Genomic DNA, 24,913 nt, shown 5'->3' with positions numbered 1-24,913 from the left:
CTGTGTTTCACATTATTATGGTGAAATGTGTTTCCCTTTCAATGAAATCTGCTCTTCGTTTCAATGTCTAAACTTCGTTTCATTTGCATTTGTTGTGTTAGTTTCAATTTGTGTTTGCCCTGCTTTCTTATTTTTTACTGTGTTTTAAATTTTACTACAAAAAAAAAAAAAAAAAAAAAAAAAAAGTCAGTGAACAGAAAGAGAGTGAATTTGAGTATAAAAGTTAAGTTTCAAATTATAGAACCAAAAGATAAATTAAACTGAGGCAATATGCAAGGATGCATTAATGCTAGTCAAACCAGCCATGCCCGGGGGCCTCATTTTCAGTGTAAATATTTTCCAAAGTAGTGATAAAAATTTCTAATAATAATAAACCATGTAAACAAGTAATATAAAAGTATTCTTAAACTTAACTTTAAGTTTTTTAATTTTATTCTTGTACTTTTTATTGTACAATAAATAAGTTAAAAATTTCTATTAAAATTATTTTTATTATTACTTTGTTTTTCAAGTCAATAAACATAAAACATTTTTGACCTCTTAGTTTACATTTTTATCATGGAATTATTATTCATAATATAAAACCTATGTAGTATTTGTATTTATAGGTATGTGTGTAATACATATTAAAGGGTCCTCAAATTTAAATATGCCCAGGGGCCTATTTCATCATTAATCTGGCCCTGGCAATATGTCTCAAAGGGATGCAGCAGTAAAATTAGGAGTGCTTCAGTTGTCTTTGTCAAAATTATTAAAATCACGTCACACATTAGTCACTAATGTGACTAGTGAAACCAGAAAAAGGAAGTGTGAAGGGAAATGCCAAACAATAGGTGAAGCTCTGTTCGTTTGGTTCAAAGAGGCCAACTCATTTAATGCAACAATCAATCGTAGCATTCTTCTTCAAAAAGCTAATGATTTTGCTGAAAAACTACACAGAGTTTAAGATGATGGACATGGCTGACAAGGTGGAAGGAGAGACATGTTTACATATTGTTTACAAAAAACTTCAGGGAGAAAAACAGGATTCCGGTTGCTCTGCAGCTGACAACTGGTTGAAAACCTCTTGTTAAACCGTGTTAAGCACTTATAATCCCGAAGACATTTTTAATACAGATGTACTACAGGGCTACCTCAGACCATTGCATGATTTTTAAAAATTCCTCTACATATGCAGGAAAGAAGAACAAAGACAAAATTACAGTTCTTTTAACATGTGATGTAATGGGAACAATCAAGATGAAGCCATTTGTTATCAGCAAGAGTAAAACAGCTGTCTGTTGAATATGCCAACAACGCCAATGCTTTATTTGAAAAATATCTTCGTAAATTGGATTTACAATTGGATAAGAAAAAAAAAAATTGCGTTGGTTTTAGACATTTGCCCAGCTTGTCCAAAGTTGACTTTCAAAAACATTGAATTAGTTTTTCTACTTTCAGATACCACATCACTGATATAACCTCTCAACCAGGAAGTAATAAAAACCTTTAAGATCTTTTATAGATCGGAAATGAGGCGAAGAATCATCCAGTCCATAGATGAAGGTTTGGGAACATCAACGGATATCACAAAGCAGATAACTGTTCTAGACGCACTTCATATGACAATGAGTGCTGGAATGAAGTTTCCGAAACTTGCATTAGCAACTGTTTCAAAAAATGTAGATTAATTATTCATGATGGTTAACTAAGTCACGAAACTGATCATGTTGAAAAGCCTGAAGTCATGGGGGGGGGGACAGGAGTTTAGATTGGGTGGACATATCTACAAGTTATTACAGCTTTAAAAGATGAAGAAATTGTCCAGTCTGTTACCTGATAATTTCGCTGAGGTGGAGGAAAACAAAGATGAATCTGAACAAATTTCAGTTAGAAAATGGCAAACTCGTGAAACTATAGCCTTCCTGAGGAAAGAGTTGGGAAGAAACTGGTGCAAGTAACCATGAATATAGACTGCTATACAATATTGAAAAATCTATAAATAGGCTTTGTAGTGATAATTTAAAGCAGTCTAAAATAGTGAGTGTTTTAAATTATAATCTTCTTACAAAGTGTTATGTTTAATATGTATGTTAATTAATCTATGTACGTAAGTATAAATTTATTTTTATTTTGCCAACCTGTGGATAATATTCTTTCAATTTTTATGTATCTTTTAATTGATAATAAAATGTAATTTTGTGCTTTATATCTTTATTTTTATAGCCTCTGGATAATATTTGTCAATTTTCACTTATTAATCAAAATTCAATTTGTAAACGTGATGACTATAACCGGCACTTACTGTATATTTATTTCAAAATAAAAATTATTTATTATTACTCTCTAACCCCTTTGCAAGTTGTTTGTCGGTGGAGGGTTAAGCTAGATGCACAGCATGGGTTTGCGACTCATTTATTGAAGCATTTGCCAATCTCAATGCTTAGTTAATAATTAAAACCCTTAATAAAGCCATAGCATATTCAGGGCCATCATGTTGTCATGGACATAAACATTAAAAATAAAGAAAGAAAAGAAAGAAATCGCAATAAGAAATATGCTAATGTGCTTTTACTATGGAAATCTTTATAAAAAAAATTTGTTTATTAAATAAATAATACCCATTATATTAATTTTTTAATTTTGTCAAATTGCTTATGATGCCATTGTTTAAAATCATCGCTGATTATTTCTGTTTATCGTGGAAGTACAATATTCCTGTTGTATCATATTAAAGGAACAGGTGACTTTATTAAACATACTGCAACAAAGAAATCATCAGGTTGAGCAGCAAAAGTAAGAAGTGACCAAAATGATAAAAAAAAATTTCTTGAGATCTCAGGGGAAAAAATCAGACTGTCGTCCAAATTTCTTGCGACGACTGACTAACTGGTTAAAATAAATTTATTAAAATAAATAAATGATATATGCATAAAATAAAACAGAGATAAAATAAGATAAAAGCTAAAGTTTATATATATTGTAAATAAATAGTATGAATCAGAGCTGAAATACTCAATATGTTCTACGTTGATAATAATATTAGTAAATTAATAAGAGGAGTTTACCTCAATATAGTACGTGGAACACTTCCGTATGATACCCTCCAGAAATTAAAACGGAAAAAACGAAAAAATCGACAACTTACCGGTACATTAAAGTAAAATATAAATAATTAAAGTAAAATATAAATAATTAAATAATCAATTTAACACAATTCAAAATCAATTCAAAACAATTAAAATTCAAATTAACGCAATTAAAAGAATCTAACGAAAATATTCAAAACGATTTTCCTTCCTGAAGCTGACAATGCTTTTCGACCGACTGTCGTGATCACAGGAACGAAAATTACCAAATCCGGCTAAACCTGCAACTTAAATAGTGATTATGTGTCTTCGCGCATGCGCGTAAAAGTCCACGCATCGGAGATCAAATATGGCCGCCGAACATTAACAGAATTCGCGTATAATTACGTTGAACGTTAAGTATTTTGGCCTCGTTAAATAAAAAAGTATGTTTTTCGTTAATGGCATGAAAGGCTAATTCTGACGCTGCTGAACGAGAAGCACGAACAGAGGCTTCGTGTTGATTTACACGGATATTAAGAGAAAACCGCGTCGAACCCTGATAAGACGAGTCGCAATCACCGCAAGAAATGTTGTATACTAGATCATTAATTTGTGTTGCGAACGCCGAAAGAACCGAGCGATTGTTCAGTATAGTGTGTAACTTCCGTATAGGCCTAGCTATAATTTTAAATTCGGTATCTTTAAAGAATCTGATAAGCTGTTTGTGCCACTGTTCAACATATGGGACAGAAATAAAGTATTTTTTGATATTACTATTGTTGATTGGTGCAGTATTTTGTATCTTATCCTTAGCTTGTACCCTAATTCGATTTATTGTGTTAATGGGATAACCCCTGTTCAAGAATCTGCTAGTTAATATTTGTATTTCTGAGTCTAAAGCAGAATCCGTCGTTGAATATTTATAGGCATTTAGAAATTGATTAAAGATAATCGATCTTTTGTAGGTGAACGGGTGGTATCTATTATAATGTAGAAGCATACCGGTGTTTGTGGGTTTTCGATAGATGCTAAATTGTATTTTGTTCGAGTCCCGGGTAAGCGTGAAATTTAGAAAGTTTAATGACTTAGTATCCGTATCTTCCCTTTCCAATGTAAATTTGAGTCTAGAATGAATATTATTGAACGAATGTAAAATGTCTTGGATTTGTCTTGGATATTGAACGAATGTAAAAGGAAGGAAAATCGTTTTGAATATTTTCGTTAGATTCTTTTAATTGCGTTAATTTGAATTTTAATTGTTTTGAATTGATTTTGAATTGTGTTAAATTGATTATTTAATTATTTATATTTTACTTTAATTATTTATATTTTACTTTAATGTACCGGTAAGTTGTCGATTTTTTTCGTTTTTTCCGTTTTAATTTCTGGAGGGTATCATATGGAAGTGTTCCACGTACTATATTGAGGTAAACTCCTCTTATTAATTTACTAATTGTAAATAAATAAATAAATTTTCTGTTTATACTCTGGGACGACCAAACGGTCAGAGGAGGTTACAAGATACACAGAATACAAGAAACAGCACCGTATTCAGCAGTCACGGACTTGAACTCCGGTCACTCAAGGCACGTGTACTTATGCACCCGCGCGCCTGACCACTAGGCTACGGCGGCCTCATCAATATATACTGAAGTACACCATTCACCGACTTAGCTGATGAAGAGGCACTTCGTTTTGAAAGCTTCTTTGTATTTTAACGCTTTTATGTATATATCATTTATTTATTTTAATAAATTTCTTTTAACCAGTTAGTCGGTTGTCACAGGAAACTTGGATGATATGCAACCTGACACGCAAGTCCTGTTTTCTAAAATCAGACGTGTTTTAGACTTTGTAAACCCCCCCTTTCCTCAAATTCAAAAATTTGATGCACTTAGTGCCGTGATTTTCCAAAAATCATCCTCAGGGAGGACCCTAGGCTCCGAAACAAAGCAGGTTGCATAATGGCCCTATTTCCTAGGGGGGCTTCTTCAGCTTTGCAGAAGTTTATATATTATAAAAATAAGAGAGTAATATATTGAAAAATTTCAGTTCAAATACAACCAAAAAAGGTCCAGACGAAAAATTGCCTAAACCTAAAAGGAGAAAGTTGACTAATATGTTGTTTGTTTGGATTTAGAAATTACATAGAAAACAAAAGCATAGGGTGTCATCATTGTACTGTATTGATATAGTTTCAATTATATTATTGTAATAGAAGGATATAAATACAGTTTAGTAGTGGTATTCTGTGTTGTAATTCCTAGATGTATAGTTATATTATAGTTATATATTAAAAGTCCATAAACTATAAATAACGTATGTTATGTAACCTGAAATAGCATAGTCTGTTCCGTGTTAAATAAGAAGGATTAGTGTTACTTTATTATTTTCATATCTCTTAGTTTCATTTGTTATTTTAAAATTAAATATGCAATAAAATCATGCCTCAGACTACAGCAGCAAAGTAACAGGTTCAAAGTAGTGGTGATGCTTTGGTTTTAAATAAAGAGGATTAGTTTTGCATTATTATTTTCATATCTCTTAGTTTCATTTGTTATTTTTAAATTAAATATAGAGTAAAATCATGACTCAGACTAGAGCAGCAAAGTAATGGGAATGCTTTGGTTTGGGAGAGAACTTCCAAGGGCAGTTCTGCAAATCAGGACTGTATTTTATGTGTTATTCGTTCTATTTTTGTGAATCCACCTTTAACAGGACATGATACAACCATTGAGGATGCCTTTATTTGTGTTCATTGCAAAGAACATGAGGAGGTTAAAATTCAGCATTCTGATGTGCCTGTATGAGGGATTGAAAAATAATGTTGCAGCAGACAACACATGGCATCCTCTGCAGCACAGATACTTGGTTCCACCTGAAGTAGCTATAGATGGTGACTCAATTGTCAGAGAAGCAGGAAATATATTGTGCAAAAAGGGCAACAAGTAGAATAGCACCAGGGTGTGTCTGCCAAGGATGAAAGTTAATGACATAGAGAGGCTATCATCTTTTAAGGGAACAAAAAGTGATATTACTGTACACACTGGTACTAATGAAATTAAGAGTAGGAGATCTGAGAATTTAACAAGTACACAGCAATGTTGAGGAAAAAGTCACTAGTTCGGAATGAAATTGTCTTTAATTCTTGCTAAACACAATAGGAGGGAGTACATGAAAGCATTGTCAATTCAGTTCAGGAGAGGCTATGCAAGGCTCATGGAGTAGAATTTTTCTAAGTGTGGTCTGTGTTTTTTAACAGGTGAGGCTTTTACGTGGATAGGATATACTTAAATAAAGGGGTTCAAGAATATTTGCTGATGTATCAAAGCAGTGTTTAGTTGGTCAGATAATCGCTAGCCACAGGAGATGAACAGATTAATAGATTAGCAGCAGTTGCAGGCAAAGGTGAAAATGATTCTTGCACTGCTTCTATTGGAATGCAGCAATCTGGAAAGCAAGGTATTGAGGATTTCTTCTGGTAGTCCTCGTGGAACAAGAAAATATATGAACTGTGTTAGGATTACCAAGGATAGAAACAGGTCCATGTATACTTACTTGCATTTACAACAATGCTAGGAGCATAGTAAATATCATACACAAAATATCATTAAAAATCCTAGAAAAATTCATATAAAACCTATCATTTGATTTAATTTTGGTGTTTAATGGTCTTCTCCCGATATTCTAAAAGGTATTTTTGTGTTGCCATTAAAACTGTCTACTGTTGTTAGTTCCAACACATGGGAAGATTCCAAACTGCATTAACTGCAGATCTGCATTACTTGAATTGTGTGCATAAACAACAGTGAAACAACATGTATACATACTGACATACTGCAAGGAAAGGTTAAAAATATTGTATCAATAAAAGATGTTTGAAACAATTGCCAAGGACAACATGATTTCTGCATATTCCATTCTATTGTTACAGTCTTCTACAGAGAATCCTTGTGCATAATGTTTTCCACATTTTAAACCCAATGTTGTTCAAACATTTGAGCAATGTAGTTCAAAGAATTCTTGCAGAATTTTTTTAACTACATTTTGCAAATCCACCTTCATAGGCCTTGGAATGTGCTGATGATGTATTACTTCTTGTGACCATTTCAGTGATGTAAATGATGAAGGTCATTCAGCTCAGTGCTACTCAAGCTGTGGACCACTGACTGGTGCCGGTCTGCAAACTATTTGTCACTGTCCGCGGCAAATTGGAAATTGGTTGCATCCGTTACCAGTTCATGAGATTTGTATTTTAAAAAAGTACCAGTATGCAATGAATTGAAAATAAAAGAAACTGGTCCTTCACCACAGATAGTTTGAGAAGCACTAATCTAGCTCATAGCTTGTCTATAACAGGACTGGTGTTTCAGTGGTAGTTATTTTTGCATTCAGTTTTTTATGAATCCTGTTTTTCTTCCTTTACGATTATTGAACTTGCATGATTGAACTCGAAACTTCATGTGTTGTTAATTGAGCTCATTGCTGCTCACTTAAATTACAAGTTTCAGATAAACTCTGCACAAGTGTGCGTGCGTGGAGAAAGGGAGGTAGATATAAGTAATGGAAACTGGAAAACATTATTTTTATTATTATTAGATATAGGGTGCAAGGAAGCCTGAGGCTTATGCTGCACCAGCCAAAAAAAAAAAAAAATTCCTGAGTTACCCAGAGAGAGAGATTGATATTGATTGATATTTATTACTTAAAGTGGACCCAGCCAACCAATGGCAACCCCACTGTCAGTTACACATAATTTAGCAGTACTCTTATATACTCTCTCTCTCCTGTTTGCCCAAGTACAGGGAGGGAAAAAACCTGCCATGACCAAAAAAGATTGATGTGAACAAATTGAAAAATAATCATATTACATTAAAAATAAAATATACATATAATTAAATTTCAAACAAAGTCCAAACTTCATTGGAAAGATCTACATCTGTTCAGTCTGTTGGAAAGCCAGCAGCAGCTAGTAGCTGCCAAGAAGAGAAATTCCAACACAAGGAGCTGCCAAGAACAGAAATGCCAGCCTAAGGAGCTGGAGCTGCTTGGATATAGCAGACTCAAGCCTCCACGATTTCAAAGAATTCTAGGTAATTCGGCACACTCCATACCGCATTACAAATCCAAGGCTTCCAGATGCAGAAGAGTCTTCCGCCTAAGAAATATTGCAGTTGCAAAGGCTTGGAAAGCCAAGAAGTTCTCCTGTTTATTAACTAGAATTGTCTTGCAGCCTTCTGCCATAAGATTGAGATTACTAACTCGAGACACCAATTCAATTCGTAGATCGTAGTACTCCTCACAGTTGTACATAATATGTTCCCATGATTCTCTTTCGCCACAATGGCAACTAGATCTTTCATTAATTCCTAAATCATGCAACTTTGCATTAATCGAACCATGACCAGTTAATAAGAACATAGCTTGTAAGTTTGGGGCAAACCATTTGAATTTTATCGAGGCTGCATTTCTTAAATCTGGGAAAAAATTTTGTGTAATCTGCCCTTTATCACAAACGCTCCAACGCTCTTGCCAGAATTTTACCAAAGCATCCCACATTCTTGTCCTTCCCTTCCTGGGATCTGCCAAAATGTCCACCTATATATTCAGAAAAGAACAGGGAATGCCATGGCAGATGAAGTAAGCCAATGCACAATACAATAAATGCAGATCAATAGGCAATTTTCCAGTCACAATCTGCAAAGCTGGGGTCGACACAGTTCTGCATGCTATGCACATCCTAAGGAGCATTACTCTTTGAATGGAACTGAGCTTTCTAGTAAATACTTTTCCACTTACACGTTCAAACCAAATTGGTGCACCATACGTTACCATGGGGATAAATATACATTCATATAGCAAGTTCAGTGCCTTACCTTTTATTCCCCAGGCAACTCTAGTGATTCAGGTAATCATCCCAATAAATTTCCTCACCTTTTCTGATAGATAAGGAACATTTGAGTTGAAAGTTAAAGATCTGTCAAACATAATGCCTAGATATTTTAATTGCCTTGCTGATTTTAGGCTCGACCCATTCATTCTAACAACCGGGGGTCTTCTACTCGAAAATTGATCCTTAAAGACCATTGTCCTTGTTTTGGTTCCTGATACAGTCAGTTTATGTAACCTACACCAGTTATTAAGTTCAAACAAAACCTGCTGGTTTCTAGTTGCATCCGTGTATTTCCTTCAATAAGCAACACAAGATCATCGGCATATGCCACCATCTCTGTATGCTCGAAGTCCCTACACAACCAGTCCTCCAAAACTAGGTTCCACATTAGTGGTCCAAGAGAGAGAGAGAGACAGTGAGTGAGTCAAAAGTAGAAGGGAATCACCAAGGAAGAGAAGAATGATGATATCCAGCTCAGGACTCTGGATGTGCCAAGCCCATACTCACCAGATATGAGCTCCTGGGGTTTAGAAAGATAGCAAGACAAATTAAATTAATTTAGCCATTTCATCTAATTTTTATGCATTCTAAATCACGATGCACATGAACAGTTGCTCTGAACTTGAACATTAAGGGGGGGGGAATTAGGGAGCTGGCCCTTTATAATGAGAGGTGAGCTTGTCCAGTGAGGCATTTTTTCCCATGCACATTCTGGCTCATGACATACATGTGCTTTCATTATTTTGGAAGAAAAGACTGGAACACTGTTCAAGCAGTTCCAGAACATTCCAGAGAGTCTGTTAAAAGTCTGTTCTTATTCCTAAAACTTGGCAGGTACGTAGGCTTATGAGTCAGTCTAGCAGAATGTATCAAAATTCATCTCAACAATAATCCAAACCACAAAACCAAAAAAAAAATCTGAAACAACAAAATAAATTACTGGAATATACTGGAATAATTGCTGATTTCCAGGAAATAGCCAATGTACCATGGGAAACTTTTTGCTGCAGTATGTACTGTTGCTTTCTACATGCATTCTCTCTGAAAATATAAAAAGCTGAAAACCCAACCTGAAAAATTTCCGAATACTACTTGAGCTTTAGATAGTTTTTATCTCAATCAAAAGAAAGTACTGCAAGACCCTAGCAGAATTCATTACATGATGATCAAGCAAAAAAATCTTGACCCGTCCACCAAAGAAGTTTTTATAAAACAACCTTTTTGACAAGTGCAGCAATCACCAGTCCTGGCTTTCCCAAAACTAGGCAAGCATCTCACAGTTCCCAGTCACTAGTTCCCCATAGTAACTAGTTGCATGAAGGGAAAATGGAGAAAATGGTATATATAAGATTAATGTGATACCTAAAAAGTAACCGAGTCCAGTGCAATGTGCTTTTTTGAAAATTTGCTCAACACTAGACAGTTGCAAAAATAGAAAATCATGTACGAAATTCTTAAGTTAGAAACAAAAATGCCATGGTATGTTTTGACATTGAGAAGATTCCATAATGCCACATTGTATTTTAGTTTTATTTAATTTACCAGGATAATTTCCTGGTAAATTAAATGCATTAAATGCATGAAACTTTGCAAGTTCAGTTGCACATTGCACTCTTAAAATTTTTTACACTGGTGATGGGGAGGGTTCAGATTGAAGTGGCCATTACTTAGCACTACCATGGTGATTTATATAACCATTGTAACAAAACAAATACCAAACACCATGAATTGACGATTTCAGTATCTTTTCACAGTCTCAAAACATGTGAAGAGTGGAAGATCAGTCATAAAGAGCAGTAAACAGTGTCAGAAAAGTTAGTTAATGTATGCAGTGCATTATGTTTCAGTCACGTTAAGTTTTTTTTATTAATTTTTTTTTCATTTTCTGTGATTATTAGAAGTAAAAAGTAAATATAGCTATCTCCTTAATAGTTAATTACTAAGATTATAACTTTATAGATCACTTAATAAAACTGTTTTTACATTCTCTAAATTTAGCCATTCAGTTTAATTACAACTATATAATATTTTTACCCTTTTTTTTTTTTTTTTTTGTCTCCTCTTTCCCTCTCTGTATATATATATGTGTATCTCTTCAAGCTTGCCTTTGCGATTCTCACATAATGTATGCAAAGCTTGCCTGAAATTAAAATACTGCATTAAATCTATGACTTATACACACAAGTTTTATGGAAAAAAGAAATATTGTGTCTGATTTTAATGATCTCTCATTTTGGATGGCTCAACAAATCTTTCCAAAACAACTAAATATAAAATTTTGTGAAAATCTATCCACTGGGAGTCGAGTTGTTACATGTGGACAGAGGAAATGGTGATATATATACTTATGCAAAAACACCTTAAAAATGGGTATAAAATCGCTTTGTTTTTTCCCAAATTTTCTACACAGATAATGGCCTGTATGTACTTCAATTAAAAAAAAAAAATAATAATAATAATAAAATCTCCAGCCTGACCTGAACTCAAGCTTAGAGGAACAGATAATTCCAGTTCCATACGATTTCTATCTATGACTTGTTTTAAACATAGAACTAACATCCTTAGAACATACAGCACAGTTGGGATTTACATGCCTAAAGAAACTAAATGACAGCAGATTGGTTTTATCACATTTTGGTAAGACCTCGACTACATTATGGTATTCCAGTATATGGCTCAGCAAAACTGAGCACTTTAAAATGACCAAATCATTATTAAAATCAGTTTATTAATAAAATTCTTGATACAGTCATTAGCTAGGAAGGTGAAATACCTTCCTGTTTAATTAACGTATTTTTAATATTTCAAAAGAAAAAGATTTGAGTTGTGATATGTAATGAACATTCTGTTTTGTTTCTTTGCTTATTGATTGTCGGCTCTTTAATGTGCCTGCCACTTTTGATTGATGCATGTAAATATTCCCCCCCCCCCCCATGAACAATTTACAAGACGAATCCTCACAATCTGTTTTTTTTTTTTTTTTTTTTCCTAATATTTCAGAAGACAAAGATTTAAGTTATGATACTTAACAACTGTTCCTTTGCTGCTTGAATTACTCATTTCAGACTGGTATCTAATTCATTTTGATAATAATAGTTCTCACATTAACATGGGGCAACCCACCACTGGGTTACTCCAGCAACTGTTCATTTGGCTGAAGCAGCCATGGTAGGGTGCTGTGTCTGGTTCTACAGATAATGTGGTCCACAGTAAGCGCTTACGTTTCTTAATCGGGGGTGCCTTGTTTAATCACACTCCACACCTTGCAGGCAAGCTGTAGTTTGTGTAAGAAGTGCAAGAGGAAAATCTTGTAAATTTTTTATTAAAAAATCAGCATATCTTGCTTATCAGACAGAGCAACCCACTGGTGGGTTGGCAACATTTACTCCTGTTTGGAGAAGTTCACTGGTGGGCCACAAAATTTGTGAATATGACCGAAATTTTCCTCTGCTTCATATGCCAATTATACTTGATAATACTTTGGCTCCCTGACAAGTGACATCTTATTACTGCATGTTATCATTACGCTTCCTGACTTACAAACAAATTTTATTTGACATATGAATATGATCTGAAAATGAATTAATATCCTCCATTAATTTATTATTAACAATATTTGTTAGAAATAACAAATTTTTATCACATGGGAACAGCTATTTTCCTTTAGAGATGGCTCTTTTATACAGATGTATTATATGAATCAATAACACCAGGTAACAGGCATTGTTAATTTATATTGTTGACAATAACCTTGAATAGTTTTTTACAACTTAACTTTTATAGTAGTAATGTACTTTCAAACAATGACTAAAATCAAACCACCATGTATTGCACCACAGAAAAGTTTACAGGAAGCTAGGGGAATCGTTCTGCCCAGTTCATTAATGTCAGTTTATCAGGCAGAGCAACAGACAACCTACTAATGGGTTATTGCAATTTTTGATTGTCATTATCTGTAATTATTCATTACTGCACATTCTCATGATCAGTTCATTGTGAAGGAACTGATCATGAGAAAGACTATCAGTTGCACTATAACATGCATGAACATCATTGAGTTGCTCCACCTATTAATCAGCAGTGATTCTATTGGCATAACCACCCACTGATGAGTCTTAGTGATTAACACTTACTTAGCATTAATGAAAAAATTTTATTACGTAGTTCCCATGTAATAAAAATTTATTATTTTTAACAAATATAACTGATAAGTAATTAGTGGAGGATATTACTTCATTTGTAAAAATTAAGCATGGCACCACAGCAGCTCTCATTTTAAAGTCAGTTGAGGATATGTTTGAGGGGAGGGAGGAACTTGCAAATGAACAAATTTTGGGAAATACATATAGTGACGTGGATAAATACACAATTTGCAGCATAGCATGAACATGTTAAGAGAATATCTGTGCTCATTCAGATATACCAGAAATGAAAATTTTAGGAAGTAAGACATACAATTTTGTTTACCTCTAGGTATTTTTAAAGTTGTTGATCAGTGTGCTGTCTTTTGTATGGGTTTATTTTATTAAGTTAGTAGTTCTGCTGTTTCCTTCTTAGTCTATGTTGAAAACAAGTGATAAAACTATTTTTAAGGATTGGTACAAATTGCTTAATCTCTTTACACCACTTTTTTTGGAGCCTCAATCACTTAAAAACTTAAGACTCATTCAAAGTGTTGATTACAGTCAGAAATAAAAACTATCTTTTATTCCATTTTTTTTCCCTTTTTTTTTTTTTTTTCAAAGATTTTAAATACAGGTAATCCTCGTATAACATGGTAGTTGGGTTCCTATAAAATGTTGTGTTGTGCGAAACCATGTTATATGGGACTAAGAAAAAGTACAAAGGGGGGTTACATTCCAAAAGCTAACAAAAATACAGTATTTCGTTAACAAAAAGTTCTAACAAAAATACACCATTCTAAATTTTGTGTATCTTCTGCTCTTTAAAAAATCAGTAATCTGGGTTTGTTTGCTTTTGCTTAATAAATCTTTGTGAATTTCATAGTATGGAACTAAGTATTTTTGATGCTCCCTTCTGAACTTTGGATTCCTTTCATTCAAGAATCTGCATTCAAAAAATAAGATTCTAATTGCTCGGCTAACTTTATGCGTTTCCATATGCTGTTTAGTGTAAAATTTGGAAGTTTAGAATTTTCACCTGATCTGTCATCCTCTGAATTGATTTGGTTTTACCTCCAATGCCATTTCCACTTCACCAGCCTCCTTTTCTACCAGTAATTCTTGAACGTCTTCAGTAATCATATCTTTTTTTATTTTCTTAAGAGCATCGGCAATTAAGGCCATGTTACTCTGTGTATATTGTCTATAAATTGTGTGTATTCTGTAGTCGTTTTTCTGTTTTGCTGCACGAAAAGCCAGAGGTTCCAGGAGAAAAAACCTCACTAGAACCTGACTAACTCAGCCATGTTGTGAAAAAGACCATTATTATTATATGTGAATTGAAGACTGACATTACGGTTTGGCAATGAACAAGATAAGCTTCACTAAACTCATCTTCAAAGATGAAAAGTTTTAAAATCTTGGGGGATTTCTTGAGACAAAAAGAAAGGCTGGATAAATACTTATAATCCTTTCAACTGCAGGTAATAGAGAAAGCCAGCGTGTTCTGCTATGATACAGAACTTTTCTGTAGGTAATATCTGTAAATTCGCATAAATTTTTTAGGTTTGCAACACATACAGGTTTTCAACACATTAAAAATCTTAAGAACAGTGGAGTCAATATCTACATCAATTACATCTGATCCATGTTGAATACAGTTATGCAGAATGTGGGCAGGGCAGCCCACTCCTATTAGCGATCGACCAAATAATCTTTGTTAATTTGAAAATACATTAATCTCGTATCTTACACCTCCAAACATGACATTACATTATCTTCACCAAATGCAATGCATTTCTTATCCAGGCCACTTTTACACAAGGCCTCACAAACATAGCCAGAAATAGTAGCTGTGGTCTCATCTGACTTGCTATTTAATTCTATTAGTTTAACCTTTGAGCCACCATTTTTCCAGTCAAAATAATGCACAAGATAGGGAAAATTTTCTGAAATCCATGATTAGTGGCATCAGTAGAAACTCCAAAAAACTGTACATTCTGCAGGGGCATAACAACTCCTTCAACTGAATGGACTGCTAAGACAGAGTTAATTAATTGTGGCTTCAGTCTCTGTTTTTGCACAAGATAACCTCCTAGCAATATCTGAATCAGAGTATATCGACTTTAATAATTCTGCTGTACAAGACATCAATTTATAGGTGTGGTGATGTGCCACTGTATGAAAGTGCAACAGAAACTTTTGAATCAAGCCTTTTAGGAGCATTTACTAAAAAGTCCATTACCTTGCTGCAAGATTTTTCACATCTAATGTTCTTATGTTTCTCTGAATTCATGTGGATGTTCAAATCACCCGAACCCTTGTTAGCAACCAAGATGTAGCTTTCTGGACCGCAAACGTTGCAGTCCGCCTCCTCCTCTACTCTTCCCTTTCGAAAACCTGGATATTTAATCCTTAAGTCATCCGTAAACTTGCTTTTCAGCATAATGGGTATTCCTGAATTTATGTAAATTAAAGAATTATTTTAATTTAAATAGTAGAAATAAAAAATTATTTGATTAAAATTATCAACTGATAATTAAGAAATATTGCATACAAAAACTATGCTTACTCGTAAATAAATACAAAGAATTGAAGCTGGACGTATCAAATTGTTTATACGAACTGCTGAAAGAAGAATAGAAAATGTGATATCTCTTAATTAAAAAAACGTGGAATCTTAATTTTAATTTAAAATAAATTCACTTAATTAGAATGAATTTAAGGTAAAATAAATAATGAGAGAAAATTTATTTTGAATTGTCTACTCACCACGAATGTAAAAGAGAATAAAAAAATGGAGTGAAAAATTCTAACTGCACGAACAAAATGTCAATAACTCCGAACACATGATAAACTCCCAAATGTTAAATGATAAACTCCTCAACCTGCATTGTTTACAGCCGGAAGTGGAGATTCTTGGGATTACTTCCTCAAAGCTGATTGGTCTATACCTTACAAATTTTACCAATGATAAGGATCAGGAGATTTTAAAATTTTAAGAGCCAAAATTTTGGATATTTTCAAAATTTTAGAAATTCCTCCCAGACAGCCAATGATACGTAAAAAATGAGGACACGTCCAGGAAAATGAGGGTGGATGGCAGCCCTACCTCTGAGGACACTTGATCAAAGTGTGTTTAAGGCTTTGAATGGATTCAGTAAACTGGATGCTGATGTCATCCTTACTCTTATCATTCATTAGATAAAATGCACATGCATGCGCACACACACACACAGGACTTAATTTAAATTAGACAAGGATTGCTTTCATCTGAAGAGTAATTGATTGTTTGAAAAAAACTTCCATCTCTTGTGCTGTGGAAGTGGTATTTTTAATAAATTTAAGGCAGGATTAAGGTTCCCTATTTCAAACACAGAATATAATTTTTAAATATGGAAATGAATGGCAACTATAATTGTAAATTGTTAATATGTAAAATGGAAATTTATTAATGTATATTTTTTCAGATATACCAGTATATCCAAAGCAGATTTTATCGATCACCAGAAGTTCTTTTAGGAATTCCATATGATATGGCTATTGATATGTGGAGTTTAGGCTGTATACTGGTAGAAATGCATACTGGAGAGCCATTATTTAGTGGATCTAATGAGGTATAGTTTTGTTCATTTCTATTTGAACTTCACTTTCGTTTAGAAATTTTTTTTTTTTATTGTCTAACGTATTTAATTAAAACTGATAATATTAAGATAAACTCGCATATAAAATAACTGAATTTTGTTATCAGATTTGCTGCAATTCACTCTTGTTAATGTATGTCTTTTTTTTTTTTTTTTTTAAGAAATTAATATTTTATTAATTTGTTGCTCTAAAATATATTATGCCAGTTGTACTGTGTTGTAGTATATATTTAGTTGTTGTTGTTATTTGGTTTTTTAGGAGCATTAGCAACTAAGGCCATATTGTTCTGGGGATATGTGGTGGTCATTCCCTGATCTTTCTGCGTCCATATTTGGTGGTCACGGGCTCGAACCCCGGTCTAATCAAGAAGCGTGTGCTATGCACTGCTGCTCCTGCCCACCTGGCTATGGAGGCACCAATATATATTTAGTATATTTTCTTTTCTGGGCCATTAATCAGTATTTTAATGTACCTTTCACAGTTTCTGTACAGATGTTAACTAGTTTTTGTGGCTAAGTGCTTGCTGCTCACCAAGGTCTATGCACCATCTGACTGCATAATTGTTTTGTATATACATTATGCACACTTTTTGCTTTCCGCAAGGCAGGGCTAACAGCTATTGTGTTATACTACAAAGCTATTGACAGGTCTGTCTCAAAGAACACACATGGGCACGTCACTCTTAAATTAAGCTGCATATACCATAGCGATGACTCACTACCTGATAGTGTTTAGTAGCATTATAACTTCGCACAATGTTGACAGTTCGGCCGTTAATTGTGGGGTTTAATTTTCATTGTTTCTAATTTTAGAATTCTACATGTGTCAAGGCAGGGCAGGAGCAACAGTGCATAGCACATGCTTCTTGATTAGACCGGGGTTCGAGCCCGTGCCCACCAAATACGGAGGATGCGGAAAGGTCAGGGAATGACCACCGCATATCCCCGGAGCAATATGGCCTTAGTTGCTAATGCTCCTAAAAAAAAAAAAAAAAAAAAAAAAACAAATAACAAAATAACAGTATCAAGGCAACGAACGATTCAATTTTTTCAAAAGTTTCTTTAGCTATTAGCAATATTTAATAATGGCAGTAATAGAAAAGAGAAAGATTGTATCAGAAAGGCTGAGAAGAAAAAAAAAGATCTTGAAGATTATGAAGCAGCACTTAAAAATCCTGATATCAAAGAAAACAAAGTGATTATAAGTTAGAGGCTTCACAATAAAAAAGGAAAGCTACGAAAAGAGCAAAAAAAATGAATCACAAATTGTTGATAGCTCTGCTGTTGATAGGGTCCAATCGTTGATAGAGTAGTAAAAGATGAAAATGATCAAATAGAGATTCCTGAAAATATTCATAGTTCAGGAAATTTAATACATGACATTTTTGGAAGTATTGAAACTCGTTTGAAAGAAATGTTTCAATGTACAATTTTAGCCACAACAAATAATTCTGTTCACTGAATGAAAAAATTTTATCCGAAATTAAGATTCCAGGAGAATTGAAAGTAGTTTATTCATTAGCCCAAATTATGCCAGATAGTTGTAATGCTGAAGAATACAACTCTGTAACACCCGAAACACTTTATTCTCTGGACCCTTGCCTTTTACCTCCACATAAATTACTATTAAAGGTAAACGCAATTGTCACGGTTTTAAGGAACTTAGATATAAAAATTGCTACGTGTAGTGGAAATAAGGAAGAAGTGTTTGGTTTGTGAACACATCACAGGTGACAGAGCTGGATCGAAAGCATATATTCCACAGATTCATATGTATTCAAACGAAGGAGAACATAACTTCATTTTTCCCAGTGGTTCACAACTGGTGAGCATGGACTTGGCAAACCCAGGATTCTGAGCTGGATATCATCATTCTTCTCTTTCTTGGTGATTCCTTTCTACTTCTCTCTCTCTCTCTCTCTCTCTCTCTCTCTCTCTCTCTTTCTCTCTCTCGGGTTAACAAGGGAAATTTTTTTTTTTTTTGCTGGTGTAGCATAAGCCTCAGGCTTCCTTGCACCATATGGCTAATAATGACAATAACGCAATTTCCTCTGAAATTGGCTTTTAATATGGTAATAAACAGAAGTCAAGGTCAAACATTATCAAAGTTTGGTGTTGACTTAACATCGCCATGTTTTTCACATGGACAATTGTATGCTGCATTAAGTAGAGTGAAGGAAGCTAAAAATATTTGTATTAATAGAAAATGAATCATAAAACAATAAAAAAACACATGTAATCAAAATAAAAACTTTATAAATTTATTAGTTCTAATTAATCATGTATTTACAATATTACAATATTACAATTATACTAGTGTGGGGGGGGGAAGATGAGACAAGTGTTTGCCTTAATATCTTTTACTCCACATGTCATTCCTTGATCCTTAATTTTCTACCTAGTAGACTAAAGTCCTAAGAAGGTAAGTTAAAAAATAATTTAAAATTAGAATCTCCCCTTCCCCAAATAACTACTTGCATGATTTGGTTCTACTTTTAAAGAATCATTTCTGTTGCCTATAAACAGCAGGATTTCGGGACCCAATAGGCCCCCAACTTTGTTTTTTATTTCTGTAAAAAAAATTTTTGTTTTTTAAAGTTCTTCTTGTAGTGTTCCATTGCTTGACCCTCCATGAATCGCTTGCATTAATTATTATATGTAACATTTTATTTTTTAACTAAATTTTTTAAATTTAAAAATCTCATAAAATGGAAGTACTTGTTATTTCCATTTTCCAGTTTGTGAAATCAGTAAGGGCATGAAATTTAACTCTAATTCTGCACTCTTCTTTTCTGCCTATACTGGGTTGTTATAAAATAAGTTTCCCTATTCAGTAGACCCTAGTGTCAAAACAGTTAAGGGTTAGCACTCTAAAAATCGGTGGGTATGTCGTTTAGGGTATGGGAAAGAAATTTGTAGAAGAAAAAAAAAGTTCACATTTCCGCCACCAGGGGAAAACAGCGCTGCACATATGTAAAAGTTGTCTTCTAAATCTCTGCAGCGGCATGCTTATCAGCTGGAGATGTTGATTCTGGCAATGATGCTCAAAAGGTAAAACTTGCTGATGTTTTGCCTGTCTCCACTCTTTTTTGTAATTTTATAATTTTGAAATTTTTGTAATTTTATACACTTTTGTAATTTTTCCTGTGCATGAGATAAAAAAATTTAATAAATAATTCTATTAGCGATAGCATTAGTAGAGGCATACGATGCAAGAAAGCAAGCTTATTTATGCAGCATCAGCCAAAAAAAAAAAAAAAAGAAAAAAAAGAAAAAACCTCCCATTTCACCCCTCCATTCGTTCCAAATGCCTGTCCAGCTCAGCCTTAAATTTATTTAGGCTATTAGCTTCCACAACAAAAGAAGGTAGCTTATTGCACCAATCAACTACTCGCTGGCCAAAGGCAAATTTCCGCACATCTATTTTACAACTATCTTTTCTCAATTTGAAACTGTGCCCTCTCAAGTTCTTTGTCTGAGCAAGAGGAAGAATCCCATCAGCATTCAGCTTGCTCACCCCATTCAAGGCCTTTTATACCTCAATCAGATCACCTTGCAGGTGCCTACTCTCCAGATGCTGCAATTTGCAGAACTTAAGCCTTTCTTGGTAAGAGCACCCCTTTGTTTTTGTTCCCCTCACCAATCTTGTTGCCCTTCTTTGTACTTGTTCTAGCAACTCTACATCTTCCTAAACTGAGACCTCCAGACCTGTACATAGTACTCTAGGTGTGGCCTGACCATTGCCTCGTATAACGGGATAATCACCTCCTTTTCCCCTGCTAGCAAAGTTCCTATATATCATTGACAAGGCGCCATGACCTGCCCTGGCAGCCCATCTACACTGTTCAGCGAACTTCATATTTGACTGCACAATTCCCCCCAGGTCTTTTCACTTTCCACTTCCTTGAGTGTAGTACCACACAGTTGGTACATTTCTCTTTGGTTATTGCTACCCATATGCAGTACTTTACAGCCCATCTACACTGTTCAGCGAACTTCATATTTGACTGCACAATTCCCCCCAGGTCTTTTCACTTTCCACTTCCTTGAGTGTAGTACCACACAGTTGGTACATTTCTCTTTGGTTATTGCTACCCATATGCAGTACTTTGCATTTGTTAAGGTTAAACTTCAGTTGCCACTTCTCAGTCCATTTTTCCAACTTATCTAGATCCAGTTGGAGTAGCATACTGTCTTTACTGTTGTTAACAACCCTGCCAACCTTTGTATCATCTGCATATTTGGACATTAATCCTGATATACCTTCATCAATATCATTGATAAATACACAAAACAACAATGGGCCCAACCCTGAACCCTGGGGAACTCCAATAATAACATTTGTTCACGAAGAGCAGTGTCCATTGATTACCACTCTCTGTAGTCTCCCACTCAACCATCCCTTTATCCATTGTAGCAGCTTACCCTTAATGCCATACCTCTCCAATTTGTACAGCGGTCTTTCATGTGCAACAGTATCAAAAGCTTTCCTGAAATCCAAGTATTTGATATAAAAATTATTTTTGGCATTCGGTTCTGTTGTGACCACATCATCGTATCCAATCAAATTGGTCAGACAAGACGTCCCTTTAACAAACCCATGCTGTGTCTTAACTATTACAGCAGCCTTGGGTAGATGATCCTGCAGTGCTTCTTTAACCAGCGATTCCATTATTTTCCCTGGAACACAAGTTAAATTAACAGGTCTATAATTACTTGTGACCTTTTGAACCCCCTTTGTGAATTGGTGATACATTTGCACAAATCCAGTCCATGGGGACCTCCTTTGAGTCCAAGGAACTCTCATAATTATGGCTAAGGGTTTGCTTACTTCCTTTACTGCCTCCTTTAATATAAATGGATAGATCCCGTCCACCCCAGGTGCCTTCCTTATGTTTAACTTCAACAGTTTCTCCTCCACTTTACTCTCAGTTATTAGAAAATCACTTAGCTCCCTGTTAGTGTTTGATAAATTTCTGGCACTCCCCTCATTGAATTACTTCTCATGTGTGAATGTAGATGCAAAATTCTCATTCAGTTTATCAGCTACCTGAGGATGATCATCAATAGTCAACCCATCTATGTTAAGTGGTCCAATCTGATTCATCCCTTTCCTTCTAGAGTTTACATAAGTAAAGAATTCTTTGCTGTTTTTCATTGCATCCTTTGCCAAAGATATCTCGTAATCTGCCTTCGCCTGCCTAACCGCCTTTGTGACTTGATTACAGACTAGTTTATACCTGCCATAGGCTTCTGTGTCAACTGATACTTTATATGCATCCCATACATTTTTATTCTCTGACACGAGCCTCATTAATTCTTCTGACATACATTTAGGCCTAAATCTTGAACAGTATTTCTTAGTTGGAATGAAAAGCCTAGTAGCTTCCATAATTAAGTCCCTGAAGGCTTGCCATTTAGAATTCAATGTTGGTAACATCATCTGTTGATCCCACTGTACAGAATTTAAAAATTGTCTGAGATCTCTGTATTCACCTTTACGAAAGGAAAGTCGTAAAGTCGCCTTTACTATTCCCTTTAGACTTGATGGTAGTTACATCTTTAAGTAATTCCCACATCAGTACGTTGTGATCACTGTCACCCAATGGTTCTTGTATCTGCAAATTCTTAATGCATGAGTCATCACTACTGATAAGCAGATCAAGAGTATTACTCCTTCTGGTTGCCTCTCGAACATGTTGCTGTAGAAAACACGTCATCCAATAAATCCACAAAAAAAAAGTCTTGCTAGTGTGCGACTAACCAATATCTAGTTCCAGTCAATATCTATTTATATGTTCGTCGAACATTTCTTTTTTGCTTCATTCAAATTCAGTGTGCATTGTTGTGAGTGCTGCATAAGTATTTAGGGAAATTCTGACTTATGTAGACTTCCGGAGAATGCAACCCTTACGTAAGTCAGGGAGTGGCTGTATTGTGCATTCATAAAGAATGTATGCACAGTCTTCACTCTCACCACAGATACAATTTGAGTCATCATTCAACCCTAAAGAAGTTAGTTTTGTCTTTAGACAGCTGACCTGTTAGCATGAAAGTTGTAGAGTCCAGGGGCAAAACCACTTTGTGGCATTGGACTAACCATTGCCACCTGTGGCAGAAACCTTTTGGTAACAGCACATCTGGTTTCCTGCTCCCAATTTAATTGCCATTGCTCGTGGAGCTTTTTGGCTATTCTCTTTCTCTCAGCCTTGGTGTTATTGGCTGTGTCAATGGCTATCCCTCAGAAATTCTGTGGTAATGCCCTTCCTGAGTATGTAATATAAGCCTCTTTTGGCTATTTCCAGGTAAAGTGGGAGAGTGCCAGCCAACACCTAGCTGCAGTGCCTGTGTGCTCACTGTGCAATATGCCCTGGTGATAGTGAGAAGTATTGTTCTCTGAATTGTTTCTAATTTTTTCTTGTTTCTGACTACAGCCATGCAGGTAAACCATGCACTGGCTCCATAGGTGATGACAGGCAAAAACGCTGCTCATTATATGATTGTCAAAGTCCTTCTTTTGAGCCCTGCAGCCAGCCCTAATGATCCTGGCAATCGTGCCTGCATATTTTTTCCTTTTAAGTATGCCAAATAGTGATAAAAAGTAATTTTGAATCAAAAACAACCCCTAATTATTTTATTTTTGATACCATTTTTATGGTTTTTCCATTAATTTTAATTAATGGGGGTCTCCTTATATTTAGGTTTCCTTTCAAAACTATGGATTTTTTTTTTTTTTTTTTTTGTTTCAAGTGATATCCTGAGCATGTGCATTTGTGCCCACTCCCAAAGTTGCATGAGGGCAGCATTTGATCTTTGCTCTACAACCACTCTTGTGTTCTCCTTTTACAAGGAGAATCAACTCATCTGCAAAGGCTAGGACCTTTCACTGGGCCCAGACCCAAGGCCAGAAATTCATCCAGCAGGTGCCAAGGATTGAACCCTACGGGCAACCTTTATTAGCAGAGCATGTCAATTCCTGGAACCTTATGCGAACCAAGACACTTCTGTCCCCTAGGTAGCTGTTGATCACCTGATAAATGTTTTGTGGGACATTTGTCTGATGGAGTCTCCTGAGGAGACTATGCCACCAGAGGGAATCAAATGCCCCAACAAAGTCTTGAAATTACCAACATATTTTTCCTCTGCGTTCTTTACTGTTGTTAGTAGGTGGTGCATGGTATCCTTCATAGAATTGCCCTACTTAAAACCATACTGACTGTTTGTGTGATATCCTGCTTCTGCATAATAAACTGATATTCTATTATAAATTAAAATAATCTTTCATATATTTTCCCCAATACAGGGAGGTGAGCTATTGGTCTATAAGATTTTGGGTCTGTGTGAGGTTTCTCAGAGTTTTTGAGTATTAACCTAAGTAATACTTTTTTTCCAGATTGTAGGGAATTTTATTTAAGTCATGCAATGATTGTATAGGGCTATTTATCAGGTGCAGCTGCAGCAAATTTTTTAATGATTTTTACCTCTAAGAGGTCAAAACCAGGGCATTTGTTGTTCTTGGTTTTAGTTAAACTGTTTGCAATTCTTCTATTACATAGAGGTTCTATGTTGGCATTTTCATATTCTGTGTTATCTTTTATGATGTTAATCTGAGTAGGGGAATAATCCCCAGCCACAGTCTGGATAATAAAAAAAAAGGTAAAGTGCAGCCATTATCAACCCACTGCAGGATGGAAGCCTCCTCAACAATTCATGCTGAGGGAAATGGACCATAATCTGCCACGCTGGTCCAGTGCGGGTTGGCAAATCGACCGTATTCAGCAGTCAGGGGCTTGAACCCATCTACTCAAAGAGCATGTGCTACTGCACTCCCGCTCCTGACTACTCAGTTACGGAGGCTAGTATCTAATACATTATTGACGGACTCTGCCCAACTCAGTGTTGAGGTTCTGTCTGGTTTAACTGTCATTTCTATAACATCTTCTCTTGGCAGCTTGTTGGTGAAAATTCTGTATACGACTCCCCAAGGGTCAGTGTTTCCAGATGTCCCCACCAAATGCCTGCAGGCACTTGGTGGGGACATCTGGAAATTATCCCCAGCCATGTTCCCACCCATTTGGTGGGGACATCTGGAAAGAGAAGTGCCTGATATGGGGACATCAGGCATTTCTCTAATTAGTGCTGTGTATTAGTTCCTGAGAGTTCTATAAGAATCTCTCAGTGCTTCTACAGCAGTAGTGCGTATCA

General features: G+C 35.1%; 1 protein-coding gene across 2 annotated transcripts in view; it reads left to right on the top strand.

Annotated features, from left to right (window-relative positions):
• Positions 1-24,913, top strand: part of LOC150084528 (dual specificity tyrosine-phosphorylation-regulated kinase 1B-like) — a 378,795-nt gene that overhangs the window by 267,851 nt on the left and 86,031 nt on the right. For both annotated transcript variants that reach the window (XM_090376473.1, XM_090376472.1), the window contains one exon: positions 16,535-16,681. In XM_090376473.1, coding sequence (XP_090232599.1) covers positions 16,535-16,681 — 147 coding nt within the window. The remainder of the gene's footprint in view (positions 1-16,534; positions 16,682-24,913) is intronic.

This window comes from Mastigoproctus giganteus, chromosome 6 (genome assembly GCF_048544385.1).
Source record: "Mastigoproctus giganteus isolate SK-2022 chromosome 6, ASM4854438v1, whole genome shotgun sequence".
NCBI classification, from domain to species: Eukaryota; Metazoa; Arthropoda; class Arachnida; order Uropygi; family Thelyphonidae; genus Mastigoproctus; species Mastigoproctus giganteus.
The sequence above is the reverse complement of the archived record's forward strand: the minus strand, read 5'-3'. Positions and strand labels throughout refer to the sequence as shown.